The sequence below is a fragment of the Choloepus didactylus genome, chromosome X (assembly GCF_015220235.1).
Source record: "Choloepus didactylus isolate mChoDid1 chromosome X, mChoDid1.pri, whole genome shotgun sequence".
Lineage (NCBI taxonomy): Eukaryota > Metazoa > Chordata > Mammalia > Pilosa > Megalonychidae > Choloepus > Choloepus didactylus.
In genome coordinates this window covers 130,433,829-130,460,716 of record NC_051334.1, presented here as the reverse complement: position 1 = coordinate 130,460,716, position 26,888 = coordinate 130,433,829, and the positions used below count along the sequence as shown (strand labels likewise).

Below are 26,888 nucleotides of genomic sequence, written 5' to 3'. Positions count from 1 at the left end.
GAATTTATTGGTTCAGTGTCCATGGAGATGTGACCCACCCAACTGCAGGTGATAACTCTGATTGGATAATTTCCATGGAGGCATGGCCCTGCCCATTCAGCGTGGGCCTTGTTTAGTTTACTGGAGTATTATATAAGCTCAAACAGAAGGAGTTCATGGCTAGCTGGAGCTGAGACAGACATTTTGAGGATGGCCATCGGAAGGTGATTTAGACATTTTGGAAAATGCCATTTTGAGATGCAACCTGGAAGCAAGCAGATGCCAGCCACATGCCTTCCCAGCTAACAGAGGTTTTCTAGATGCCAATGGCCTTTCTCCAGTGAAGGTACCCTTTGTTGATGGACACTTTATGGCCTTAAGACTGTAATTGTGTACCCAAATAAACACCCTTTTATAAAAGCCAATCCCATCTCTGGTGTTTTGCATTCCGGCAGTATTAGCAAACTGGAACAAAGCCCCATGCCAATGTCACTGTTTTCCATGTTCATTGAGATTACGACATGCAGGCTTAGACATGGGGCATCTCACAAAGGGCATAATGGAACTCAGAAAGATCCATAGAAAAGCAACTAAAATAAACAAGTGGTGGGGGAGGGAGTGTGGGGGAGAGATATTAGGTTAGGATTTAAATTGAGGTTAGGCTTTTAATTTTTTTCAGTAGAAAAGATGTGATATTGTTATATTGATGTTATAAACATTCTGAATAATCAGAGATAACCACCAATCTTGGTGATCTCATCAGCTAGAAAAGCTCTATTGTCTTACCTCTCTACAGACAGCTGCTATCTGTCCTTCATCCATACAGGTCTCTGTGACCACATCAGTCAAAGAGCCACCGGCCAAGTATTCCATGACTACCCATAGTTCATCACCCACTAAGTAGCTATAACAAGAACAGAAAAAGACTTTAACTCAGGCCTAAGGAAGTGGGACTCTTATAGTCCCATTAACAATGCAATTTGCAGTTAGTCTCTGCATTTCATCATACTAAATAACAAGGGGAAAATATTAATGATTGTGTTAATGAGATACCTCCTTAACATTAGAAGAGAATATGCATGGAAAATCAAAAGGTTATCAGATATAACTGGCAGATTTGTGCACTAAAGAGGATGGAGTAGAGAGGAGAGGCCTCTGGTAACTGACTATTGTCAGTTTTTCCATGGTAAAAGCTAGTTTCAAGGAACAAGAGCAGTAAATAGCCCATCTGGATAGCTCAAGCTCTGATGATCACTTCTTGGACTGTACTGGCCCATGGCATCTGGATTTATAAGATATTTATTCAAATCTCTGCATTACTTTGGATTCTACTGAATTAATTAGTGAAATGTTTTCAGGGAGTTGCTGAATCAAAGAGACTCTGAGGTCTCAGTTCTGATGGAAGTCAGTTGTGCCATCCCATTATCTTTAAGTAGTTTTTGAGGGACTTGTCCCAAATGATCAAATATGAGAACGAAAGTCACCATGGCCATACAATTTAGGCAAAAAGCATGAGGCTATTCAAATCACCTGGGACCATCTGAAGGCATTAAATGAGTAGTATTATCAGGTCTCTCAGGCCCCCCGTTCAGCAAAAGGGATGAAATATAGTGAAGTGAATGACCCCAAAGATTCAACCCTGCCCCAAGATCCACACAAAGTGAAACAAGACTTTTTTATTCAGTGGTTCTCAAACTGCAGTGCCTGTAAGATTCACCTGAGAAGCCTGATAAAAATGAAAATTCACAGACCCCCACCTCCAGTAGTTATTGAGAAGGAGCTAGAAATCCACATTTTTTACAAGTACCCCTGGTTATTCTGCTGTAGATGGTCCCTAAACTACACTTTTTGAAACATTGATCTAGACTGTAAAATTCAACCCACCCCCTTTTCCTCCCTCTGTACTACTGGTCTATCCTGCGTAAAACACACAAAGCAAGATCACAGCCTCACTGAGGTTGAAGAACTTGCCTTATTTTCTTCGTATCTCCTCAGAGTACATAGCACAGCAGTGCTATACAAACACTTACTGAAATTGAATGAGACAGATGTTAACCAAAATTAAAGTGCTGTCTTTAAATGCCTATTTATAATCCACTGTTAATACCACTGATGAAAGAGACATTAATTACCTGGTCTAGGAAAAAGGTTTGAGATTAAAGTCTGAATTCCCTAGACCTCACTGTCTTAATCACAAAGCACCCACTAAAGCAGGGCCAATGTAGTCAGCCTTCTTCATTTAGACTCCTAGTGCTATATTGGCTCCAAACAAACATTTGATGAAATGTTTAAAACACCACTGCTCTCTCCTATATGCCATAGTCTATTTCCTGCCTACATGAAGTCATGATCTTCAAAAGGAAACTACACAAACTGTTTATGTTTAGAACCAAGTCCATAAAATACATTCCTTCAAGTATTTGATAGGTGGACAAATGTAAGTGGGTGTAAATTTAGCAACAGATCTGAGGCTTTGCTAACTTTATAGCATTTGAGAAATATTTATAGAATAAATGATAAATGGACATATCCCAAGTAAAATAATTTGCCAAGAAAACCACATGCCATCAAAAAAACAAGTACATACCTATCTAAATAATTAACAATATTGGGATTCTTATTTTCTCTCATGACCAGGATTTCATTAATAATTAATTCCTTTTTGGGCTGCTGTTGAAGGTTCATCTGCTTTATCGCCACCTGCATGATGATTGAAATAACAGGTGTTACAATCATTAGAATCAACACAAATATCCATATTTTGGGGGACACAGAGTGAGACATACAAATTCTGTATCTACTAAGCTTCATCTCTGTGCCACAACCCCATGCCCTTTTTCTTCCGGTCAATCACGAGTAAATCATCCACTTCAGTTGCTTTGGAAATCAGTGAAGAAAACTCCCATGTCAACCCAGTGCTGCCTGGTTTAGAAATGAACCCTCTGGACTACCCATTTTTTTCAGGCATAGATGCCATCAAAGAGGAAACCTGATAAATATGGACAAAGGGTACTAAAAATTGGGATTGAATGTCAGCACTTACCTCTTGTCCTGTTGCAATGTCTAGTGCTGTATAAACAGTGCCTGAGGCCCTGCAAAGGTGAACATTATCAAATTAACAAGCAGTCAAGGTGTTACGGATATATTTCATTTGAAATACAATGTATGTGATTATTTTCAGGAGAGGAAAATTAGCAAACTCCAGTTTAAAGGAAAAGTAGAAAAGGAACAACTGTACTCTATGGTAACTGAATCTGAAATAACCATGATGTATCCCTTTTGGTGGGTTAGGAACTCCAAGTCAGACTTTTTGGCACCAGGCTGCCTACCATGGCACTATGCAGTAACAAACTGAGCAAAATGCCCTTGTACCTCCTGGGGAACTTCTGGAATTTTTTGAATACTCCTTGGATGTTGCAACAACCAACATCTCAGGTTTCTGATTACACTGAAGTATAGTTTAGGAAATAAAATATCTTTTGCTTAAGCACCTAGAAAATAATCTTAATTTTAGCATATGGGCAGCACGAATTTATTCATATATTTCTAATTAAGAATATCTTCATCTAACAAAACAATTACTCTCAGTGAAGTACCTATACTGTAGCTATTCAGAGTAGGAACTATTGAGCCATAGTTTTTCTTTTTGACAAATTTCTCAACAGCTTTTACTATGAGGTTTCACTTCAGTCCAATATTCTTTAAAAATCTATCATTCCTTAAGACTTGACAGTACTCATGCTTCCATTCTAACTTCAATTACAGAGTTCCCTTGTTTTGCAAATAGACATGGTCTAGTAAATTGGAATTCACAGTAACTTTCTCGAAGCCCACGTGCATTCCGAACTCTCTACCCATCAAAACAAACAAACAAACAAAAAAAACCTACTCAATTTCATTGAAACATTTCGGTGAAAAAAGGAATTAGGATAGACATCAGTTCTACGATTCACTAAGCGTAGTGCCCCAGCACTACTATCTAAACTATCTGGTATCTGTTGTTTCTCCCTTGTTCTCTATTTATCCCGTGTTGTTTTGTTTCCTGAGATCAGGAATTCTTTTCTTATGTCATTCATCTCCTTGTAATTCTTCTCCCTTCTTCTCTCTGGATAAGCCAAAAATATTTCTCATAGGCCTAGGAATTTTATATTATCTGCTCCTAGGGGATAAAATGGATAGTGTGGTATGAGGAATATTTGACTCTTAGTAAAGATCTGAGTTCTAATATTTTCCCTAACATCAACAAACTATGTGACCTTGGGCAAGTTACAATAACAGTAAACATGTATTGAGCATGTCGTATGTAACAGACACTGCACTAAGAACTTTATGTAATTTATTTTATTTAATCCTCATATTTCTATAAGGCAGGTGTTATTATTCGCATCTTACAGATGATTTATTTAACTGAGGCTCAGAGAGGTTATGTAACCTGCCTAAGGTTATACAGCTTACAGTCCAAGCCCCTCTGACTCTCTTATCTGTAAAATATAGGAAATTGGCTGCTTTATTTCTAAGGTTCTTTAATTCAATGATCTAGAATCTATAAACTCTCACTGCCTTCTTCACTCTGCTTGGGTATTAAAATATCTACTGGACCTGCACTGAAAAATCACACTTAATCAAAAGGTGCCACGGTCCAAGCCAGGAATTGGTAACTGCAGAAATTCCTTAGGTTTGAGGCCTATAGAAAATAAATTAGTCTCTCAATTTTTTTATGTTTATGATTCTGGATTCAAAGCACATTATGGTGCCCAATAAATCTTTGTTGGATGAACAAATTAATAAACAAAGAGCTTTTCAAGCAAACATGCCATTGAAAAATATCCTTTCCTTACTGTGAAGAAAACATTTCTTCTACTTATGTCTACATAAAACCCTTTCCTCTTGCACAAAGCTATCAGACATTCCTGATTTCAAGGTCCTGTTTGTGATGTGTCCTTCTGAACTCAGTATTGTCCTGAGTTCAAAAGAATATATCACTACAACTGGTATGTATTTCAGATGCAATAAACTCTGAGAAACTATTTTAATCTAATTGCAAAATAGGATTCAAAAGTGCCTTTGCTTGGTTTACTCCTATATATGCAGGCCACCTGAAAAATTCCTTCAAATGCAAAAGAGGAAATAATAGTACATATCTTATAGGACTGCAGAGAATCAAATGGCACAGTGTATTTAAGCATTTAGCCCTGTGACCAGATCAGAGTTTGTGCTCAATATGGTACTACTATATTATCATTTGTTGCTGTTGCTGTTATTGATTCCACAGTAGAGAATGACTGATTCACTGAGGTATTAGTTGGCCCCTTCTAATTTCCCAGCCCAACCATTCTTGCTAGGGTCTGTGCCTATTTTAAAAAAAATGACAGAGGAGGGTGACTTATGGGAATACTCTTATAAGTTCCACGTCCTTTTTTATCCTAGGGCAATGGTTTTGCTTTTTCTTTTTAACTTGGAACAATGTTATCAAATGAAACCATATGCAAAAACCACCAATATATAAAACAAATAAAATGGGGGATGCTCTAGTTAAAGCTGGGGAGGGAGATCTAAAATTCCAGACCAGGTGGGCTTCCCCTTATTCACCACCTCCCACCTCCACCCCCCAAGCCCATTTCCACTGTCCTGAGGGCTAAAATTGTGAATGACTTGGAGTGAAAGGGGGATTCGTATTTCACATCTCCAGAACAGGTATCATTATAAAATCAAACTTGAGTTCAATTCAAAAAACAAAGTCTCTGCCACGCAGCACTTTAGGATGTAAGAATGCCAGAAATCAAACCAATATTGGGTCTGGCATGCTAAAATGGTCAACACTGTCAATTTGATTTTTATGCTAACCATTTACTTACATCGATCCCTATTATTCCTCTATTCTGGTTATCTTGAAGCTAGATTGTTGTAGGGAGAACACTTGCTTATGATGAGGATTTCGTTTATTTCAAACCTCAGTCTATCAGATGGCACAAATAAATCATGCACTATCAGGACCCAAGGGAAAATATAAATCATCTAGTTTAAACCCCTTATTAGAGCTGGGAAATCTGAAGCCCAGAGAATAGAAGGGATATAACAGGATGACACAGCTAGTAAGTAACAAAGGTCTCCTAACTGTGAATTAGAGCTCTTTCAGTTAACCTATACTACGGTTCAAGAATATTAAACCAACAGATTGCTCAACTGTTGGGCCTCGTCATCAATTTCAGTGTGCTGAGCAGTGCTGGGTTCTTGGCAAGACATCAGATGCTTTATCAACAATCTCTCCCTGACCTGGCCAAGCATTTAATACTCAAATGGAAACATTGGCATCTAGCCCAATGGGTCTAGAAAGGAATAAACAATTCACTATTGCTCTCATTCCCTCACAAGTCAGTTTAATTATCAGCAATCTTCATCAGGTTTTGATGTTTCCTGCTAAGAGCCAATGTCAAACCATAATTATAAGCTTTTGCCATGACAGTAACATGGTAAGACTTTAGATAAAGTTAGATGAAATTTAGATAGATCACTGATTTCAGCATAGAAATGGATTACAGGAGGGAAAGAAAGCCAGGGAATGAGGCTCACTGACTAGGAGAAAAAGAAAAGGTCAAGAGAAGACTAGATGGCTCAATGAGGTGCAACAGGAGCCTTGTGGAAATAAAAGTGAGGGGGCCAGAAGGACAGGGCAATATTCATATTTAAGGTTTTACAAGTATGAATCTGGTGCTAATGAGGCACAGTCATGGATTTAATCTTCATTCAGGATACTTATTTTCGACATCTACTCCTATTTCTACTGTTGTTACTACTACCAGAAAAGGCTGTATCATTTGTTAAGCCTTACTCTCTGCCAGTTATCTGTAAATGGATTATCTCACTTAATGCTCAACCTGGACAGCTCTGTTAGGTAAGTTCTATTATCCCCATTTTATAGATGAGGAAATTGAAACTGAGAAATGGTGAGTAGCTTGCCCAAGATTACAGTTAGCAGCTGAGCTGGTTCAGTTTGACTCCACAGCCCATGCTCTTAACCACCATTTCATGTTTTGTTTTAGATCTTTAGCATTTTAGTACCAGTGTGGTACTTCCCAAAGCCCATGTTATCTACTATGTTAAGCTGCCTTCCAACAATATTAATCCTGCCCCTAATTTTCTGCTCACTTACTCCATGTGCTCCTTTTAAGCCATTTACTTTGACCCTGGACATGGTATGTTGGAATCATTGGCATAACCATACCAAATAGTTCTTCTGCTTTCTGAATCAATTCAGTTTGGCCATGTGGCTGAGAGTGGGCTGGGCCTAAAATTAGCTCTTAGACCTGTGCTTTTTCTTCTGCTGAATATTTAAAACACAGTTACTACTTGTAGACCCCTGCCTAGAAATTGACTCATTATGTTAATGCACTTAACACATAAGAATACATAGATTTGTATGTATCTATGTTTGATATTAGCAAATATTTACTTGTTTTGTTGAGACATAGGCCTTTTGGGCTTAGGAATGGTGAAGAACAGTGTGACTGTTATAGGTAATAACTCTTTCAGGGAAAGAATTTTAGAGCATTTTCTTTTTGGTAATTTACCTCTTAAAAATGCATTTGTAAGCTTTAAAAAAAATAAAATTATGTAAAAAATGTTATCTCAATACCTTTAGAAGTACACTGAATGTAGCTGGGGTGAGCTTTGATAGCCTTTAATTACAAGGATTTTAAATTGGAACAGGGAATTTTCTGTCCTTTAGCTAGAGCGTGACTTTTTCCAGAATATTCACAGTCATCTAATTTTAAATAGAGCTGTAACACATTATGGGTGTGGGGCCAGAGAGCTTAGTGGGTTATAGTCTAGAGATAATGAGGCCATAGTTACAGGGCTTAATACCTGGAAAGGCCAGATAACTCTCAGCTAGTCACTCCAACATAAAAGTTTAAGCAGCTGTTTCACAGTGCATGCCATTGGTTCTAAGAGGACCAGGCGAGGAAAGGGTCAGGTGGCTTAATACAAGCTCCTTACTAAGACTGGAAAAAATACCTCAACATGTAAACTCTGCTAACGGTGGTTGGTTGAGTGGCATCACCTTTCTCTACAAGGGACAACACACAACACAGTGCATTTAAGAGCATTAAGTAGAACAAAGAGCATCTTCCCTTGCTCCATAAACATTGTCCTTCACAAATGCTAATGCATTCCCAATCTCCTACATTGCAAAGCTTATTGTAAAGCTCAGACTACATCTATTTAGGGTCTCATAGCACTGTTCTACCTTGTGTGGCTCAAAATAGATCCAATGAGGAAGCAAATACTTTTTGGGTTGGTGGTCCTACCCAAAGAATCACTTATATAAGCACAATAGACAACACTCTGCTCTTGTCCATGGTTTCTTGAACAAAAGAAAGTCAGATGTATTATTTTCAGCACTTACCCCTGAGTTCTATGCTGTATACTGCTTTGTTAGGCTCACTAAACCAAGTTGTTATTCATCAAGTCCTTTAATAATTTTCAAAGCTATTCACCTCCAATATGGGAGCTTCAAGTTAGAGTAGAAGGGGCCTCCTCATTGAACAGCAGACATAAATCTGAAAAAATGCCCTGCATGTTATGTTTACTTTCTCAAGCCCCACTGCCTCTTTAAAACTCCATCCAGCATTCATAGTAAAACTAATTTAGAGGGACAGGGACTGAGGGCTTGGTTATGCACTAGCTAACAGGAAAGTTTGTTGGCAGTTATTGACGAATTGTTCATATTATCATCCTATATAGTGATATGATTAGCAAAAATACTGATGTCAAACAAAATTCCTTTGGCCAGATGTATATCTTAATACCTAGGAGGAAAATGAGTTCAAGAAATTTTCCCTATGTCACTTTCTGTCAAACCTGGCAGCATGACTGGTCAAACCTATGGAGAGACACCACATGCAGCAAAGACACTTGGGCATTATACAGACATGGACTATACTGGCCAGTGGAGTCTGTGGGAATGTTTTACCACACGATCTCTTTTTAGAGTTCTGTTCTCATACATTTTCCCTTTTAAAAATCAGTGTGAGGATGGGTTTTTATTATAGAACTACAATCTCAAGTAAACAAACATAGCTGTGTTGGTGAGGGTGTGGGCAAACAAACGCTCTTGTATATTGATATACTGTTAAGTGAAAAAGGCAAGGCCTGTAACAGAAAAGGAGAAATATAGAATATTACCATTTGTGTTAACAAGTACACTCAAAACACACACACAAGCACACCATATATGCCCAAATACAAACTAAGGATTTTTTTTTTCTTCAAGATTTTTCCACAGAAAAAAAGGTAGTTGCTTTATATTCAAATCCTTATAAAAACTCTTATGTAATGTGGTACTTCTTCATATTCAATTCTTTTTAAATGCAAAATACTGTTTGGGAAAGGAACACATTATGCTGAAATGTTCTCAATCATTGCTAGTTTTGGATGCTTATAGAGATCACCTGTCAGACCTGGCGAGAAATGAAGCAAAATTTATTTCTGAGCATATGACCTCATAAATGCAAGCATTAGATATTATAAACAAGCTCTTTAAAGATCACTTTCAAAACCAATGCAGTGAGAGGGGCTCCCATTAGCCAAAGATGGGATAGCTTAACCATCAAAAACAATAATAAATGCAATTGATTGAAAAAAAATTAAAACATAAAATCCATGAGTTTATAAAGATATTTTTAAATAAAAGAGAAAGCTCCCATTCCCACACCAAAAACAAAACAAAACAAACATCTTTCATTGGACACTTTTGGAAGTAACTTGGGCACTAACTCCTTATACTGAAAGTGGCAATTAAAAGAATTAAGCATTTAACCTGACTTCCCTGTATGAGCTGTATTTCAAAGAAATCAAAGGACCCTAGAGGATGAGGTAAAGTTATTTTCTTCAAAATTATTCTAGTTAATAAATGTGGAAGAAGTGATAGATTTAGAAAAACATCAGTTTGAAATCCCTAATGAAATAATTGATTTAGGTAATAATCATCAATGAATGAAACCATTAGTTGGGGAACTTTACAATGGAGGGGCCAGACAGCCACCCACTGAATCCTCTGATCAATCTATTCATCTCTAAAATATGGGACAATCAGACACTATGTGCCTCCCGAAATAATATGAAACACACACCTATGAAGAATTCTTGCCAACAGTTGAACCTAAATCTAATTATGCCACTAGAGCTATCTTCCATTTATAGTTAATAAAGGGGACAAAGGAACAAGTTAAATGACTTCAAATGAAACTAACAGAAAAATCCAGAATGTGGGACTTTGATCAGTTTCTTCAACAAGTCAGTGGTAGTAGAAAAAGAAAGGAACTGCTTTAGTGTACTAAGATTTAAGAGACAGACATACATCCCAGTGCAAGGTGTGGATCTTGTTTGGATCTTGATTTGAACAAATCAACTATAGAAAGGCATTTTCGAGACAATTGGAGAACTCTGATTACAGAGTGGGTGTTAGGTGATACTAAGGAATTGTTAAATTTTGTAAGTGTTATAATGACATTGTGGTTAAATAAAAATAGTGATAAATGTTGAATCTGGGTGATAAGAATATGGGAATTCACTGTATTGTTCTCTCTACTTTTATGTAAGTTTGAAAATTTTTAATAGAAATTTTAAAAAGTGATATAGTAAACAGTTATCTTGTGAAGATTTAAATATATACCTACAGGACAGATTCAGAAAACAATCATCTTAATGTTATATGAATGGATACTTGTGAATTGGGATAAAATACCCGGGAACAGATTCATATGTGGATTCAAAAACATTATATCTCAAAGATCTCAGATGGAAGTAAGATGATGTAGGTGGATAACCATTTTGAATTACCTTTAGATTACTCAAAAAGGTATCTAGTGATTATGAAAGCAATGATGTTAAAGAGCCATAGGAAGATTTTGAATTATACTATTCATGAAATATGAGAGTTAAAAAAACTCTCTAATATTATTTGATATAATGTGTGGTTTAAAAATATGTAAATAGAAGTAAATTAAGTTAAACATCGTAAGTAAACATACAAATGTATATATAACAGTTTATGTATTTGGGTTAGTCAAAGAACTTTTTAAAAATCATTTCATTGTATCACCTTATTTTATTCTAACATATATGATATTATGATACATATGTGTGTACATGCATGCATGTACAGAATGTCTATGAAAGTGTTACATAGCAACCAGGAGCAGTTTTTTGGGGTGGTTTCCTTTGAGGAGGATAACTGGGAAGCTTAGAGACAGGGGTTGGAGGGACACTTATTTTCACTGTCTACTCATCTGTACCTTTTGAATTTTATACCATGTGCATGTATTACCTACTCAAAAATTTTTTTAACCCAAACAAAAAAGACAGTGTAGCTTGTACCTCTCAATTTGTTTTATAACACAGCCCCCAACCTATCTTTCTAACATTATTTCCTGCTAACTTCCATGCCAAACTGGACTTTTGACTGTCCATAGAACTGACACCATTGATTTAATTCCTCTGGTCTTTTCAACATCCATTCAACGAATACTTACTGAGTATTTACTCTATGCAAGGTACTGTTAGAGGCCCTGGGGATACCACAATGAATGAAACCTATGGTCTGAAGTAAGGGTTCATTTGGCTTTCTTCAAATGGAAATTTTTCATAATTTCCACTTAATTCCTACACATTCTCAAGCCACTACTCAAAAGCACCCTCCTCTAAGAATCCTTCATCATTCTCTCTCCCTGACTATATATGATTTGTCCCTCCTCTCTATTCACATAGTTCTTTGTAATTGATTACAATACTTACTGCATTATGCTCTATATAATGGTAACATGTGGGTGTGTCTTTCACAACTAACAATGACTACATTTACTGATCACTTAACTACGTGCCATGCACTGTGCTAAGCATTCTAAATGCCATCTGCCATTTATTTCTCATAACCATATGAGGTGTATGCATTCACCTTGCCATAAATGAGAAAACTGATGCTTAAAGAAGTTAAATGATTTGCCCACAGACTTCTGAGTTAAGAATCTGGGTTCTTTTCTTCTTCTTCAAATATTCCAAATATTCTCCCCTCTTTATTCCTCCATGGTCTTCAAATTTTCAAGCAAATTTGCATGATTAGACAAGCTAAGATAAAAGTGGTAAACACATGCCAGTCCAGGTTTAAGCAGGATTCAAAAGGTCAGGGCAGAAAACAGAAAAGGTCAGTTGGGGCTATGGAGCCAGAGAGGAACTCCTGGGGGAGATGACAATGGAAATAAGTGTGTGGATAAAATATGGGGGAAAGGCACACATGTGTTGGGGGGTGGTGGTGGTTTTTATTCTTCCTTGATAGAACACTCCCTTTCTCCCTGTCAGCTGATCAGGAGGCAGTGAGCATAGAACTCACTGTGGACTCCCAGAACCTTTTCAACTACTACTTTGCACTATCTGTAGTAGACACTCAATAAAAGCTCACTGAATTTACAAAGATATTTGTTAAACTGGATCCAAACCATCTCCTCTAAGTTGTTTCTCAAAAAGCATTTTTCTATTATAATTTTGAAGAGAAAAGACAATATAAACCTGAAAGAGAAAAGGGATCTATTTTCAGGGCTTTCTCATTTAAGGAAAGGCCTTAACATGAATTAAAATATGTTAATGAGATACTATGAAGACAGCTGCCAATGTTAGTAAATTATTACACAGCTACTGCTTATTTAGGAACTACCCAGGCTTGCCAATGATAACTTTTGATGGAAAATAAATATTTGATTTTGTTGTCTCACCCTAACCCATTTATTAAACAAGTCCCTTTATATAACTATCCTAGAGTAAAGGGTCTTATGTCTCCATTGGATATATTTCTGACAAACTAATATTGTTGAGTTAAAAATAAAGAATTTGGGGGTACCTGGCCTTTTTTTCTTTCTTCCCTTTTTTAAACTTTACATACATCTGCTCAAAATGTCTGGATTTGGTGGCCAGTTATAGAACACTTTTCACATCAAACTTCGAGACATAATGTCATTTTTTGCCTTTATTCACAGTTATGGCCTCAAATGATTAGACATGCAATTCTGAACTTGATTTATGGAAGATGGAGCCCAACTCTCTGGCTCCAGGCATGAATGCTTGGATGGCAGAAACCCATACTGGAAAAATTTAGTTTCCCAAACAGATGGTGGTGATTTATGAAGAGGTTCCTCTCTAATTCAGCTCCCAAGAGTGAGCTGCTGGGCTCCATGGAGCTGAAAATGGAACATTGGGACAGATTATTCCTAGCACCAAATGATACTGACAGAATTTTGAATATCACTGTAACAATAGGTAAAGCAAAACAATAAAAAAAACAGACTTAATGAAAAGAAAATAAAAACTCTTTACATTGAGAGTAGATAGGCTAATAATTCATAGAAAAATCAATTGAGAACATTTAAGTAAAAAGAAAGTAAATTTAAGGTTTTTTTTTAATTTAAGGGAAATAAATCAATATTTTTTCTCATTCACTTTAAAAATAAAGGACAGTGTATGGACAGATGAGTAGAAAAATGGGGACAAAAAGTAAATGAATAATGGGGGGATGGTGGGTAGGGTATGTTTTGGGTGTTATTTTTTACTTTTATTTATATTTTTATTCTTATTTTTATTTTTTTGAAGTAATGAAAATATTCAAGAATTGACTGTGGTGATGAATGCACAACTCTGATGATACTGTGAACAACTGATTGTACACTTTGGATGATTGCATGGTATGTGAATATGTTTCAATAAAATTGCATTAAAAAGAAAGGACAGATGATACCCCTTTTCAATATGAACAAGTTAGAGTGGTCATTGCCTAGATATCCCTGAAGATTGAGACAGTGATCAAACGAGAGGGAGGAGTAGCAACAGACAAGATAGGATATAACAAAAGATTATGAATACTGAAACATTATATAGACTTATTTTAGTCTCTAGTATTAGAACAGTGAGAAGAAAATAACTGAAATTGTGGAACTGTAACCCATACCATATTTTGAAATTTGCTCTACAATTACTTGTTAAACTGTACTTTGAAAGTTACCACTTTTCTATAGATATGCTATATTTCACAATAAAAAATATTAAAAAAATAAAGGACAGAGCAAAAAAATGTATTTACTGAGAAAAATTAAAACTAGTCAATTAAATAAATGATAAAATTACAATAAATAAACATGTTTAAGTTACTAGGTTATATCTTAAAACATATATAAAAAACACACATCTAGATTTTATGTTACGACCATTTTGGTTGGAGGGAGTGAAAATGGATAGTACAAGGTGAAGCTAACATGCATGAAAAAGACAGATGTGCAGCACATACAAATACCCAAAGGATAAAGAATCAGATGTGGTACAGGAGACCATGACATTGGGAGAAACAAAGAGATGAAAACACTCTGAGAAAAGAGAGAGAGAGACAGAGACAGAAAGAGCAAGATAGACATGTATATACACATGAGGGGAAAAAGACGTAGGACAGAAGAAAGGCAGAGCTAGAAAGACAAACATTTTCACCAGTTCAACAAATATTTATCAAGGCAAAAAAGAAATGGGGGAGACAAGGGAAACTCTGTAGGTCTTTGAGACAGGCCAAGTGAACCCTGGGTGTTGACCTTAATTGTACAAAATTGATTTTTGAGGGCCTACTAAGTGCAAAAGCTAATGGAGACACAAAAGAAGGAATAAAATAGAGTCCCCACCCTCTGAAGACTTATTAAAAAATTGAGTTGAGCCCATGAGTGAATTTTCTGTTGGTTTCATCATTCTTTAAAATATTGATGAACTCGTTGGGATTAAAAATAGAACTTTCTGTAAAGGCAAGCAGGATTTCTGCCTTGATTTTTCATTTAAGATTATATAATCTTTATAAAGTTATGTAGAAAAGAGAGAACTTTACTTTTGCATCTTTAGAGGTCAGAAGCATAAATAATGGCCAGGAGGGGGGATCTGTTTGGTATGCAAAGTCACTTGGCAGCCTAATCTTTGCTCTTGGAGAAACTGGTGTTGCTTCATTTATTACCTGGTACCTGGCAGATATCTGACCCTATCTCTTACTTTTTACCTTTTTAAATTCAATGCCATTTTTGGCTTAGACAAATCTTGGTGTGAATAATAGTGGGAATGAAGAATCAAAACAAAATCATACCATCTATCACTCCTCACCAACCCCAAAATCATGGAAATAAAACCACTTTATGAATAAATAAATCAATAGCTCCCATTTAAAACTACAACCAGAGCAGTGCTGTCCAACAGAAGTACAATGTGAGCCATATTTAAAATATCCAGTAGCTGCATTAATAAATTTAGAAAAAGGTAAAATTAATTTTAATAATATATTTTATTTAACCTACTATACGAAAACTCATCATTTCGACATGTAATCAATATGACAATTATGAATGAGATATTTCACATTCTTTTTTTCATTCTAAGTTTTTGAAATGGTTGTACATTTTAACTTAAAGCACATCTCTATTTGGACTGGGCACATTTCAAGCCCTCAAAAGTCACATGTGGCTCATGGCCACCATATTGGACAGCAAAGATCCACAGGGCTACTTCTAAGTGGATTGTGTAACCTTTCTTATTGTTAGATCCACTAGAGACTCAACAGTGATAAAATAAAATCTAAAAGCCTCCTTTGTTTTTCAGAGCCCCTCTGTACATAATATTACCTTTTTGCAACCTCCTTTGTATTATTTAACTTTTGAGCAGGAAGAAATTAAGTTGAGGCTTGGTTTACATATGAAGCTGGGAAGGTACAGTTTCCTTACTTAAGTAAAACACCCAGTCCACCAGTTTGAGAAGGAAAACTTCAGGTGGGAGATGACAGCTAAAGCAGCCATCTGAATTCCACACTCAGGTGAATTGAGTTGGCTTGCCTCAATGTTCTCGTTGTATCTTATACAGCCCTCTGTCAAGCACTTACCACTGTAGGCTGTAAGCTCTTTGAGGACCCACGCCATTATTACCTATCTCTGTTTCTCTAGCAATTAGCCTAGTGCCTATCACATAGTTGGTGCTCCATACATGTCTGCTGAACAAGTAAATGAATTCAAACATATTAAGTTCCTCATTTGTACTGGATACATTTCAAGTGCTCACTAGCTACATGTGGCTAGTGACTACCATATTGAAGAGCACAGAGAACGTTTCCATCACCACAGAAAGTTCTATTAGATTGCGCTGCTCTAGATCAATGGGCAGAAATACTATTTGATCTGTTAGGTGGTAAGAAGCCCCTTAAGAGCTATGAGGACCAGAGTGACTGCAAACTCCTTTTTTTTGAGCAAGTAAGGACACCAGTGAAAGAATCAAAACACAAATAGGTATATGTTTCAGCCTCCTGGAATGTTCAAATGCAGCAATATAATGGTTTTCACTAGAAGAATAAATGGGTATATATATTTCTTGTGAGTTTCTGCCTCCCTTCAGGGTCTTCTCACCTTAATTCCCACCAGGTACAGTCCCCATGAGTGCCACCTCAGACTCTCTAGCCTAATTGTGTAATAAATGCTTTCTCTTATTTCCCAAGAGAAGTTGGTAATTTTAAAAGAAACTTTAGTACAAAATCCAGTGGGAAAAATACAAGAATCATAAAAAATAGTCAGGCATATACATAATATATAATTTTATGAACTTAAGAATCCCAGGAAAAAACAGGGAATTGCTTGAAGAAATCCCAAATTCCCTAATCATAGAATAACTGAGGTCTAATTGCTGATGGGCTAGCACAATTTTGCAGGCACTTTAGCTGTATTTCTTCCTTCCCAGCCCCTCATCTCAGCCAGAAGACATCTGGGGTGTCATCTTCATTCCTGGCATACAGTAGCTGATGCAACTGAATATCTTGTCTCATTCCCCTGTTTAAGGACACTCCTTTAAGACACTCTGTTTCTCTTTAAACAAAACTTCTTTGTTTCAAATGTTGTTGCCTATTGTGGCCTTCCCACTTAGTTTCACATTGAGACCTGAGAGACATGTCTAATAATAGCTGACTTGCAGAACCAGTGACTCTCACCTTTAGCTCTAGTTAGTCATCTAGCCCCATGGTTCCCATGAGTAGTTGATGATCAGGATTATCTAAGGAACTTTTCAAAGGTTCAGATTCCTGAGCACCACTCCAGACTACTAAATCAAATTCTCTGCAGTGGGGCCTGGGAATCTTTATTTTTAACAAGCATGCTAAGTGAATATTATGCACTCAGTCTCAGGTATTATTGACATTCAGGTAGTCAACTCTGCCCATTTCTGGATGATTCAATAATAACTTTCCCCACCCTAACTCTGTCACTTTCCAAAGTTTGACAATAAAATAGGATCTTAATAACATCCATACAGATGTAGGGGGAGAAGGATAAGGGGGATTTTCACACAAGCTAGAGGTATCTATAGCCTTACTGCTTTTCAAGAGAAATCAGTTCAAATATTTTAAGTAGATGGGATCGAAATGTCCCTACAAAATTCACTTCAGTCCAACGGTGAAGACTCGAGCAGGATGTTCTGCTAGGTTAATTAGCAGTCAGTCTGCCAACCGGAAGGGCCAACATTGAAAATGCAAAACAATAATATAATCTGGGAAATAAGAAGCATAATTTACCATAAATCCAAGCTCTTACTGAATTTTATCATATGTTGCTGGTGCTCATCTTTTGACATTTCAAATAACATTCACTTACCCTTGACCAATTTTTTCAAATCTTGTATATTTTTTCTTTGGGTCACCAACACTCACAATGCTTCCTGAGAGAGAGAGGGAAAGAGAGAGAGAGAAAAAAATTGAAATTGATTGATTTATTTCTCTTTATGATTTCCCTTTAATGAAAATTAAGATGCCAGAGTCAATGACAGATAAAAATGAGACCACATGAGTTCTACAATTTATATGTAAAATGATACTTTTGATTAAAGTAATAAATAGTAATATATTAATTAAAGTGGTAGTAATAACTCGTGCTGCTTATACTCAAAATTGATGATGTTAGGGAAACAAAATAACAGGCTAAAACCCAACATTTATAAAATGTTACCATAAAATGATAATGTATGTTAGGAGATAAAAAACATCTAATAACTTGCACACTACGTAATTGTGATGGTTGGTTTCATGTGTCAACTTGGCCAGGTGATAGTGCCCAGTTGTCTGGTCAAGCAAGCACTGGCCTAACTGCTACTGCATGGATACTTCATGGCTGGTTTATTAAATCATCAGAAAATTGATTGCATCCTTGGCTGATCACATCTACGATCAACTAAGGGAGTGTCTTCCGCAATGAGAGAATCCAATCAGTTGTAGCTAATCCAATCAGTTGAAAACTTTCAAGGGAGAAGAAAGAACTTTCATTTCTTCTTCAGCCAGCCAGCTTCTCCTGGGGAGTTCATTGAAGACCTTCATTGGAGTTGCCAGCTGGCTGCCTACTCTACGGAATTTGGACTCGTGCATCCTGCCCCACAGAATTTGGACACGTGCATTCCCACAGTTGCATGAGACGCTTTTATAAAATCTCGTATTTACAGATATCTCCTGTTGTTTCTGTTTCCCTAGAGAACTCTGACTAATACAACTTGGTACCAGGAATGGTTCTTGAGAAACAGAATCTTAAAATGGACTTTTATAATTGATTTTCTACTCTGATTAGATTCAAAGGCACTCTATGTCCAATGAACAAGATGGCACTGACAGTCCATGGCATGAGTTGCCAATACAGATATGCAAATTATCACCATTTGATTCTCCTAATCGTACTCCTATTTGAGGCAAGGCTCTGGGAGACAGTGTTTTTGACACCTTAACAAAGTTTTGCAGAGTTAAGAGGTATAATGGTGTTGGCTGGCTGTTCTTAGAAACACTGCACACAGTTATAAGAGAAAGGGATGAGCTGAACGCTTCAAATTTGCAAATTAAGTGCCATATGAAAGATATAAATGTTTCTATGTGTGCTTTGCAAGAAAATCTTATTTCCTGTGGCCACAGACTTGAGATCTCTGAAAACCAGACCCAGAGTCTCATTGTGCCAGTGGCAGATTTACAACGTAAACTAGAATCTCAGCCTCTCAGGGTGTCTGCTGTTAAAGTAAAGGCATTGATTGGAAAAGAATGGGATCCTGAAAATTGGGATGGGGACATATGGATTGATAATAATGGCAGTGAGGACATTGGAACCCTGGATTCTGCTGAGTCTTTGTTAGATATACCTGTAGTGGGCAGTCCTGAGGAAACAGCCCCCCACTGCCCCAATCTCCAGTCTGCCCTGAGGAGCCTGCCATCCAACCTCCACCTAAAGAGATTAACCCTTCACTGCCTGCTAAACCTGTAATCACTTCCCCTGAGGAAGCAGCCCTCATTCCTCTGTCTGGAGAGATTAATCCTATTTTATGAGATGAAAATGCAACAAAATGTCCTGAAGTAAATGGCTTGAGGGATACTTCTAATTCCTTTCATGACTCACTCCCACCACCAGTCTTTGCTTCAAGACCTATAACTAGACCAAAGTCCCAACAGGCCCCAAAGGGTGAGGTACAAAGGGTGACCCATGAGGAAGTACACTATACTTCAAAAGAACTGTATGAATTTTCCAACTTATACAGACAGAAACCAGGGGAATATGTGTGGGAATGGGTATTAAGGGTGCGGGATAATGGTGGAAGGAATATAAGGTTGGATCAGGCTGAATTTACTGATATGGGCCCACTAAGCAAGGATTCTGCATTCATTGTTGTAGCTCAAAGGGCTGGAAAGTACATTAATAGTTTGTTTGGGTGGTTAGCTGAAACATGGATCAAAGGTGGCTGGCATTAGTGGAGGTTGAAATGCCAGAACTGTCCCAGTATAATGTGGAGGAGGGGATTCAAAGGCTTAGAGAGATTGGAATGTTAGAGTGGATTTATCACGGCAGACCTGCTCACACACCCCTGGAATGTCCAGAGGACACACCTTTTACCAGGACTATGAGGAATAAATTTGTGAGACTAGCTCCATCACCCCTGAAGAGCTCTGTAGTCACCCTTCTCTGTAGGTCAGCTATTTCTGTGGAACTACTGTCACTGAGCTGGAATCCTTAAACACAATGGGGATAATCGGATTCCAAGTTGGCAGAAGCCACTTGGCAGCAACAAATCACCAAAGACAAGGTGGGCATGGCTACCATAATGGAAAACAGGCTCAAAGCAGCAGTCAAAATAATCTGACTCGCAGAGACTTATGGTGTTGGCTAGTAGATCATGGAGTACTTAGTAGTAAAACAGATGGGCAATTGACTAAATTCTTGTTTGAACTATATAAGCAGAAGAATTCTAGGTCAAGTGAACAAAAGTCTCCCTTGAATTACAAAAACATAGAGTCATGGCCCCTTAATCAATTCCCAGACTTGAGACAGTTTACAGTTCCAGAGCCCCTTGAATGAGGGGCAGGCTGGGTACCCTTGGGGAAGGACCCTGTTACACTTCCAAAAATTTATACTGTTAATCTTCCTCCCAGCCTTCCCCAGGGGGACCTATGGCCTTTTACCAGGGTGACTGTGCATTGGGGAAAAGGAAATGATCAGATATTTCGGGGATTATTAGACACTGACTCTGAACTGCTTGGCATGGAATGCAAGGTTCCTCATAATATGACTCCTGCTTCCTTCTCTAATCTTGTCTACTACCAATTGTAGTTCATGACCAGCTCCTGCTTACCAGTTCAGCTTCCTCTACTACAACTCCAGTCCCAATTTTATATTCAAGTGACACTGAATAAGTTAGTGTTCCCAGAACACAACATACTCTCTTGTGCCTTCATGCCTTTTTTTTCATGCTATTCTCTGCTTGGAATGTCCTTCCCACTTTTTCTTCCTGGAAAAATTCGCCATTCAAAATGCAACTTAGATGCTACCTCTTCTAGGTACCCTTCTCTGATCCCTTTGGATAAAATTAATAACTCCCCTACTTTGTGTTAATAGTGTACCTTCTCTCCTCTCTGTCTCACTCTGGCTCTTACTCTTTCTCTGTTCTTAATACATGATTTATCTACATCTATGTATTTGATATCTCCTTTTAGACTGTAATCTGAAGGACAGGAGCCAAGTTTTACTCACCCCTATATCCTCAGTGTCTCACACAATGCTGTGTATAAAATATATCAGGTAGTCAGTAAATGTTTGTTGAACTAAACTGAAATAAAATTAGGCATTTCCTTTTGTAAGTGTCCCATAATTTAAGATGGGGGTAGAGATTGTATTTTACTTAAGATATAGCTATAGAATGCCACCAATTCAACAATTTCTGGGTTGCTATTTTATTTTTCAAATTATTTAACAGATTTCTTCATCACTAAGAGCATTTATCTTATTCAAGCCAGCTATTAATGGGTGAGGGCTTGGATATATATAATTTTTTAATGAACTGACCATTTTAAAGTTACTTGAGACCACAGTTTTATTAAGCAGTTTATAGTCTTTTAAGAAAGTTAGACTATTAAGTTGCTGAGCAAACTCTTTTCTATAGACTGAGAAAACATAAATAAACTTCAGTCTAAGCCACTTTCTGAACCAATTCCAGTTGGCAGGGTTCAGTTAATGAGGTTTTATGGCAGTAAATTGTTCAACCTTTATTTCCATGGTATGTAGGGTGAAAAAAAAAAACAACCCTGGAAATAAGTTGCTTCATGAGGATTACCAAAAGACAACCATTTCGGTGAGATTTTGCTTCTGAATTTAACTGATACTCAAATAAAATGGCGTCCCCCACATCCACTGCCGTTCACAGGAGAGTGTGTGCTGCCATCTACTGATGTTAGGCAAGTGCACAGGAGACCTTGTTTTCAATTCAGAACCCAAAATGAGCTTTTCAATTGATCTGTTTGATCAGAGCCATTGTAATTTGCTTTTATAAATTACAGCAAAGAAAGGGAAAGTCATTGTGACACAATGGAGCAAAAACTGACAAAAATCAGCAAAGCAAAATCAAAAGACAGCAAAGCCAGAACAATTTTCTACGTGGGCAACTTCTGAAATAAGAAACAACAATTCATTTTAAAGTGCAAGAATCTCAGAAATCATTACATTCTAGTGCTTAAAAATAGGGTTCATGCTGTGGTTTCAGAAAGGCCCATCGATATTTCTCCTACATAGTAAGCTAAGCCAAGTTCCCATCATTAAAAGATTATCCCTTTAGTATAATGAAGGTTTGGATCCTGAGAAAAAGCTAAGTAATTCTCTAAATTAATACCAGTTCTACCCCAGGGTGAATTAGGGAAAAGAGTTTTAAGTGGGGAGTATTGGTGGAGTGTTGGACTAGAGGAGGAAGTGGTTGTGGGGCCCAGAGGAGGGAAGCTGAAGACAAATTTCCTGCATTGCACAATTTTGCTGACAGTCAGTGCCTTTGAAAATTTTCACTAAAATGTAGGGCCTTTCTTTATTTTCCAACAGATCCAGACAGACCACAGTGAACAAGCCAGACCCAGGCTATCTGTCTCAGAAAAACTGAAAGATGATCTGTTCCTTTCAGCCATGAATGATCTCTTGGTCTGGCCCTGATAATCAGTATCTGCGTAAAAGATGAATAGCCCCGTGGCTCTGTGGTCTGGGCTGCCCACCTTATAGCAATTGGAACCCTGAGTCAGTAGGTGAGGATGATTTAGTAAAGGCTGCCATTCCCTCTTCCCCATGCTTGTGGGGTCCACTCTATTACGGGTTGTTGGCCACCTCTCGACCACCCTGTCTTCCTTCCCCTTTTCCACTCGGTGCAGGTTCCTCTACAATGGTGTCCTTGATTCCAAAGTTCTTTATGACTTCTGTACAGGGACCATACATCTGGGATTATTCCTGCTTTCAAACATTCTCTCCCACTGTAACACCCTGTGTGCCCTTTTTTTTAATTCATTTTATTGAGATATATTCACATACCATGCAGTCATACAAAACAAAGTGTACATTCAATTCTTCACAGTACCATTATATAGTTGTGTGTTCATCACCAAAATTAATTTTTGAACATTTTCATTACCACACACACAAAAATAATAAGAATAACAGTTAAAGTGAAAAAGAACAATTAAAATAAAAAAGAACACTGGGTGCCTTTTTTTTTTGCCCCCATTTTTCTACTCATCCATCCATAAACTGGACAAAGTGGAGTGTGGTCCATATGGCTTTCCCAATCACATTGTCACCCCTCATAAGCTACATTTTTATATAATTGTCTTCAAGATTCATGGGTTCTGGGTTGCAGTTTGATAGTTTCAGGTATCTACTGCCAGCTACCCTAATTCATTAGGACCTAAAGAGGGTTATCTATATTGTGCATAAAAGTGCCCACCAGAGTGACCTCTCAGCTCCTTTTGTAATATGTGCCCTTTTTTTAATTAAAAAATATTGGTACTCTTCTTATTTTGTAAAAAAATAACATAATAATTTATCTTAAAACCCTACTGTTTATTGTGCTATATGTATTACAGACTTTAACTTATTTAGTCCTCACAAAAGCCTTATTGAATAAGTACTATTATTATTTCCATTTTTCAGATGAAGAAACTGAAGTTCAGCAAAGTTCAGTGACTTGCCTAAAGGCACATGGCTTGTCTGGGTCAGTGACTCAGATCCAGTTATGACTCATTCAACACCTGCACCTTTGTATTATCTTATTAGAGCTATATAATCATGTAAAAAAGTAATAATTAGTGTTTGTTGAACACCTACTATGTGCCAGGTACTGCTGAGGTGTTTTTTTCTTATAAATATGTAGAGCATTTTATTTTTTACAAACATTCCCAAACAGGTGGCTGAAATTTTTACATGCATTATTTTCATTTAATTCTCATAATACTATGAGGCTAGTCCTATTATTATCTCTGTATTCTAGATAAGGAAACAGAGGCCAGGTGACATACTAGTAGCAATGGTCCTGTGATTTGAATCTGGGTGTTTCTTACGCCAATACCTCTCCTCTTGGCTATGGTTGAGCTACCTATAATCCATCACATAAATGAGTCCTAAAATGTAGGAATGATTCTTATTCCCATTTGACAGATAAGAAAGTGAGGCTCAGGGGCATTAACTAATTTGTTTAAGGTTGCACAGTGAGAAAGTGGCAGAGAGAGGACACAGAAAGGGTGATGGTAGAGAAGGAACACGAAACACTAACTTTCCTGTAAGCACAAGGTATGGTTGGCAGTCACAGTGGCCCACTGGCTAGACAGAAAATGATTGTCTCTAGGCCTAAGATTAAAGTCCAGAAGAGAAAAAGCCACTGTTTAATTCTTAAATAAACATGTAATCAAAGGTGGCCATCCCCTCTTCCTCATGTTGCTCATTACAGAGCAGAATAAACAACAAAGGCCACAGCTCCAGCACCATTACCAGCAAAGCAATATGTTGACCCAAGAAAATAATGTTTATTTCTCTGCCAGCTAACTTAAGAAAGCTATGTGTTCATTTTTACTATAATAAATCTGAGATTTGAAGCAGATACTAAAAAATAGTCATTTTTACTAAAGGGAGACTGTTGGATTTTTTAAAACCTGAAATAATCTCATAGTCATGTCTACATGCCCAAAATAAAGGAAAAAATTGAGGCAATTGTTTGAATAACTGAACAATTATGTGGGTAACAGAAGTAATGTAAGCTTTGAAGGCAAACAGAACTGTGTTCAAATCTAGGCTCTGCTACTCATTTGCTTGATGATTTGGTCACTTAACCTTTTTGTGGTTTAGTTTCACTCATCCATAAAATGAGGATACTAAAATGTACTGCAAGGGATTATTGGAAAAATTAGGCCTGATATTGTATGTAAAGTGGCCAGCACAGAAGGTACTCATCAAATGCGAAGCATTGCTGTTGTTATTATGGTAAACAGCTGGTACTAGTTCGGAGGCATATTTAAGAATTAAGCAGGTATAGTAAAGTCAGTTCAAACTCCAGCAATTCCAGTTCTGAATGCTCACTTCCAGCTGTTCCCTAAACCTTTGCTTTTCCAAATATGTCTAGCTCAGGATTTCTCAACCTCAGCGTTACTGACATTTTGGGCTATATAATTCTTTGTTGTGGGGGGGAGGTGGGGGGTGCGCTGCACACTTCATGATATTTAGAAGCATCTCTAGCCTCTAGCCACTAGATGTCAGTAGCAAACCCAAGTCGTGACAATAAAAAAAATGTGTCCAGACATTGCTCAATGTCCCCTAGAGGGCAAAATTAACTTACCACCAACTCTGCATACCCTTCTTGTGGCCTAGAGACTGGACTGCTCTTTTTGTTTTCTGAGGTCTTTTAAATAGAAATTTTCATGAAACGAGATATCCACCTATTCTCTAATTCACCACACTACTAAATCCTATCTTCCAAATAAAATTATGTTTATTGATGGCAGAAATTTGTCTTTCTAATGGGTCTTCCAAAGTGTCTTGCATAGAACAGACAAGAAGGTATTCAGTAAAGATGCATTTGTTTACTCATTTTTTTCCATTCACTCACTCCAAAAGCATTTGTTGAGTGCCCATGATATTCTAAGCAATTTACTAGAAGCTGGAATACAGAAAAAAAAGACACAGTACCTGCCCTTGAGGAACTCACAGCCTAGTGAAGGAGTCAGATTGGTTCAATGTGATATTTTCTATGCTAAAGATAGTAAAGAAGAGGGCTCATAACTCAGGCTGGAAAAGACAAGGAAGGCTTTCCCGAGGAGGCAACTTTTGAGTTGAGTTTTGAAGGATGATAGGAGTTAGTCAGAATGGGGGCACTGATTGTTGATAGCCAGCAATTTGTTAGATGCTTTTGTACTATAAGCTTATTGAATATACATCAGGATCTTCGATTCTTTTCAGCAGGTAATTATTTTTTTAATCTCCTTGATCAGAAAGCTAACTGGAAGGGGAGTATTTTCTGAAACTGGAGCAATTGGTGTGTACACACAAGCATGTACACACTAATGACACTGTGGGAAGGAGGCTGCTAGCATTTGCTGGCTGTGCCTCCCTCTCCACATAGAAATGCTCCTAAATTAATAGAAAGGCTATATTGTTTATGGTTGTCAGTTTTGATCCCTGGGTTGGACCCTGAGGTTGACTTTACCTATCAAGAGTGATCAATTGCCACCCTTATACCAAAGCCAGATAAAGATATTAGAAGAAAAGAAAATTATAGTCTGTGGTGGTTTGAATTGTGTATCCCAGTTTGGACATGTTCTTTGTCTGTATTATGGTGGGTGTGGACCTATTCTACATAAGATCTCTTCAGAATGTTACTATAGTTAAGGTGTGGCCCAACTGAGTCAGGTTGGGCTTTAATCTGGATTATACTACAGTCCTTTATAAGCAGAGTGAAAGTCAAATAGAGGGAGAAGCCATGAGGAACAGCCAGAAGCTGGAAGTCAATGGGATCCAGAAGAGAAAGGAGAAGATGTGGCCATGTGCATTGCCATCTGACTTAGAAAAGCCAAGCAACCCCAAAGATTGTGGCCAGCCAGAAGATACCAGGAGGAAGAAAGACCTCTGAAACAGTGAGCCAATAAATTCGTCTTGTTAAGCAAATCCATTATATGGTAATTTTTTTTTACCAGCTAGGAAACTAAAACCATTTTTGATACCAGAAAGTGGAGTGCTGTCTTTACAAGTATCTAAAAATGTGGGAAAAGCTTTGGAATTGGGCACTGCTAGCAGCTGGAAGAAATAGTGAGGTGCTTTAAAGAAAAAGCCTAGATTGCTTTGAGGAGATGGTAGTTAGAAACATGGATTTTAAAGGTATTTCTGATGAGGCCTTTGAAGGAAATGATTAATGTGTTATTGGAAACTGGAAGAAAGGTGATCCTTGTTATAAAATGGCAGAGAACTTGGCAGAATTGTGTTCTGATCTCAGATTGAAAGTGGAACTTGTAAGCAATGAACTCAAATATTTAGCTAAGGAGATTTCCAAGCTAACTGCAGAAGGTG

General features: G+C 37.4%; 1 protein-coding gene across 5 annotated transcripts in view; it reads right to left on the bottom strand.

Moving 5' to 3' along the window:
• PAK3 (p21 (RAC1) activated kinase 3) overlaps positions 1 to 26,888 on the bottom strand; it is a 316,820-nt gene that overhangs the window by 27,929 nt on the left and 262,003 nt on the right. For all 5 annotated transcript variants that reach the window (XM_037821668.1, XM_037821667.1, XM_037821666.1 and 2 more), the window contains 4 exons: positions 17,667 to 17,730; positions 3,023 to 3,071; positions 2,567 to 2,679; positions 766 to 883 (listed from right to left, as the gene is read on the bottom strand). In XM_037821668.1, coding sequence (XP_037677596.1) covers positions 766 to 883; positions 2,567 to 2,679; positions 3,023 to 3,071; positions 17,667 to 17,730 — 344 coding nt within the window. The remainder of the gene's footprint in view (positions 1 to 765; positions 884 to 2,566; positions 2,680 to 3,022; positions 3,072 to 17,666; positions 17,731 to 26,888) is intronic.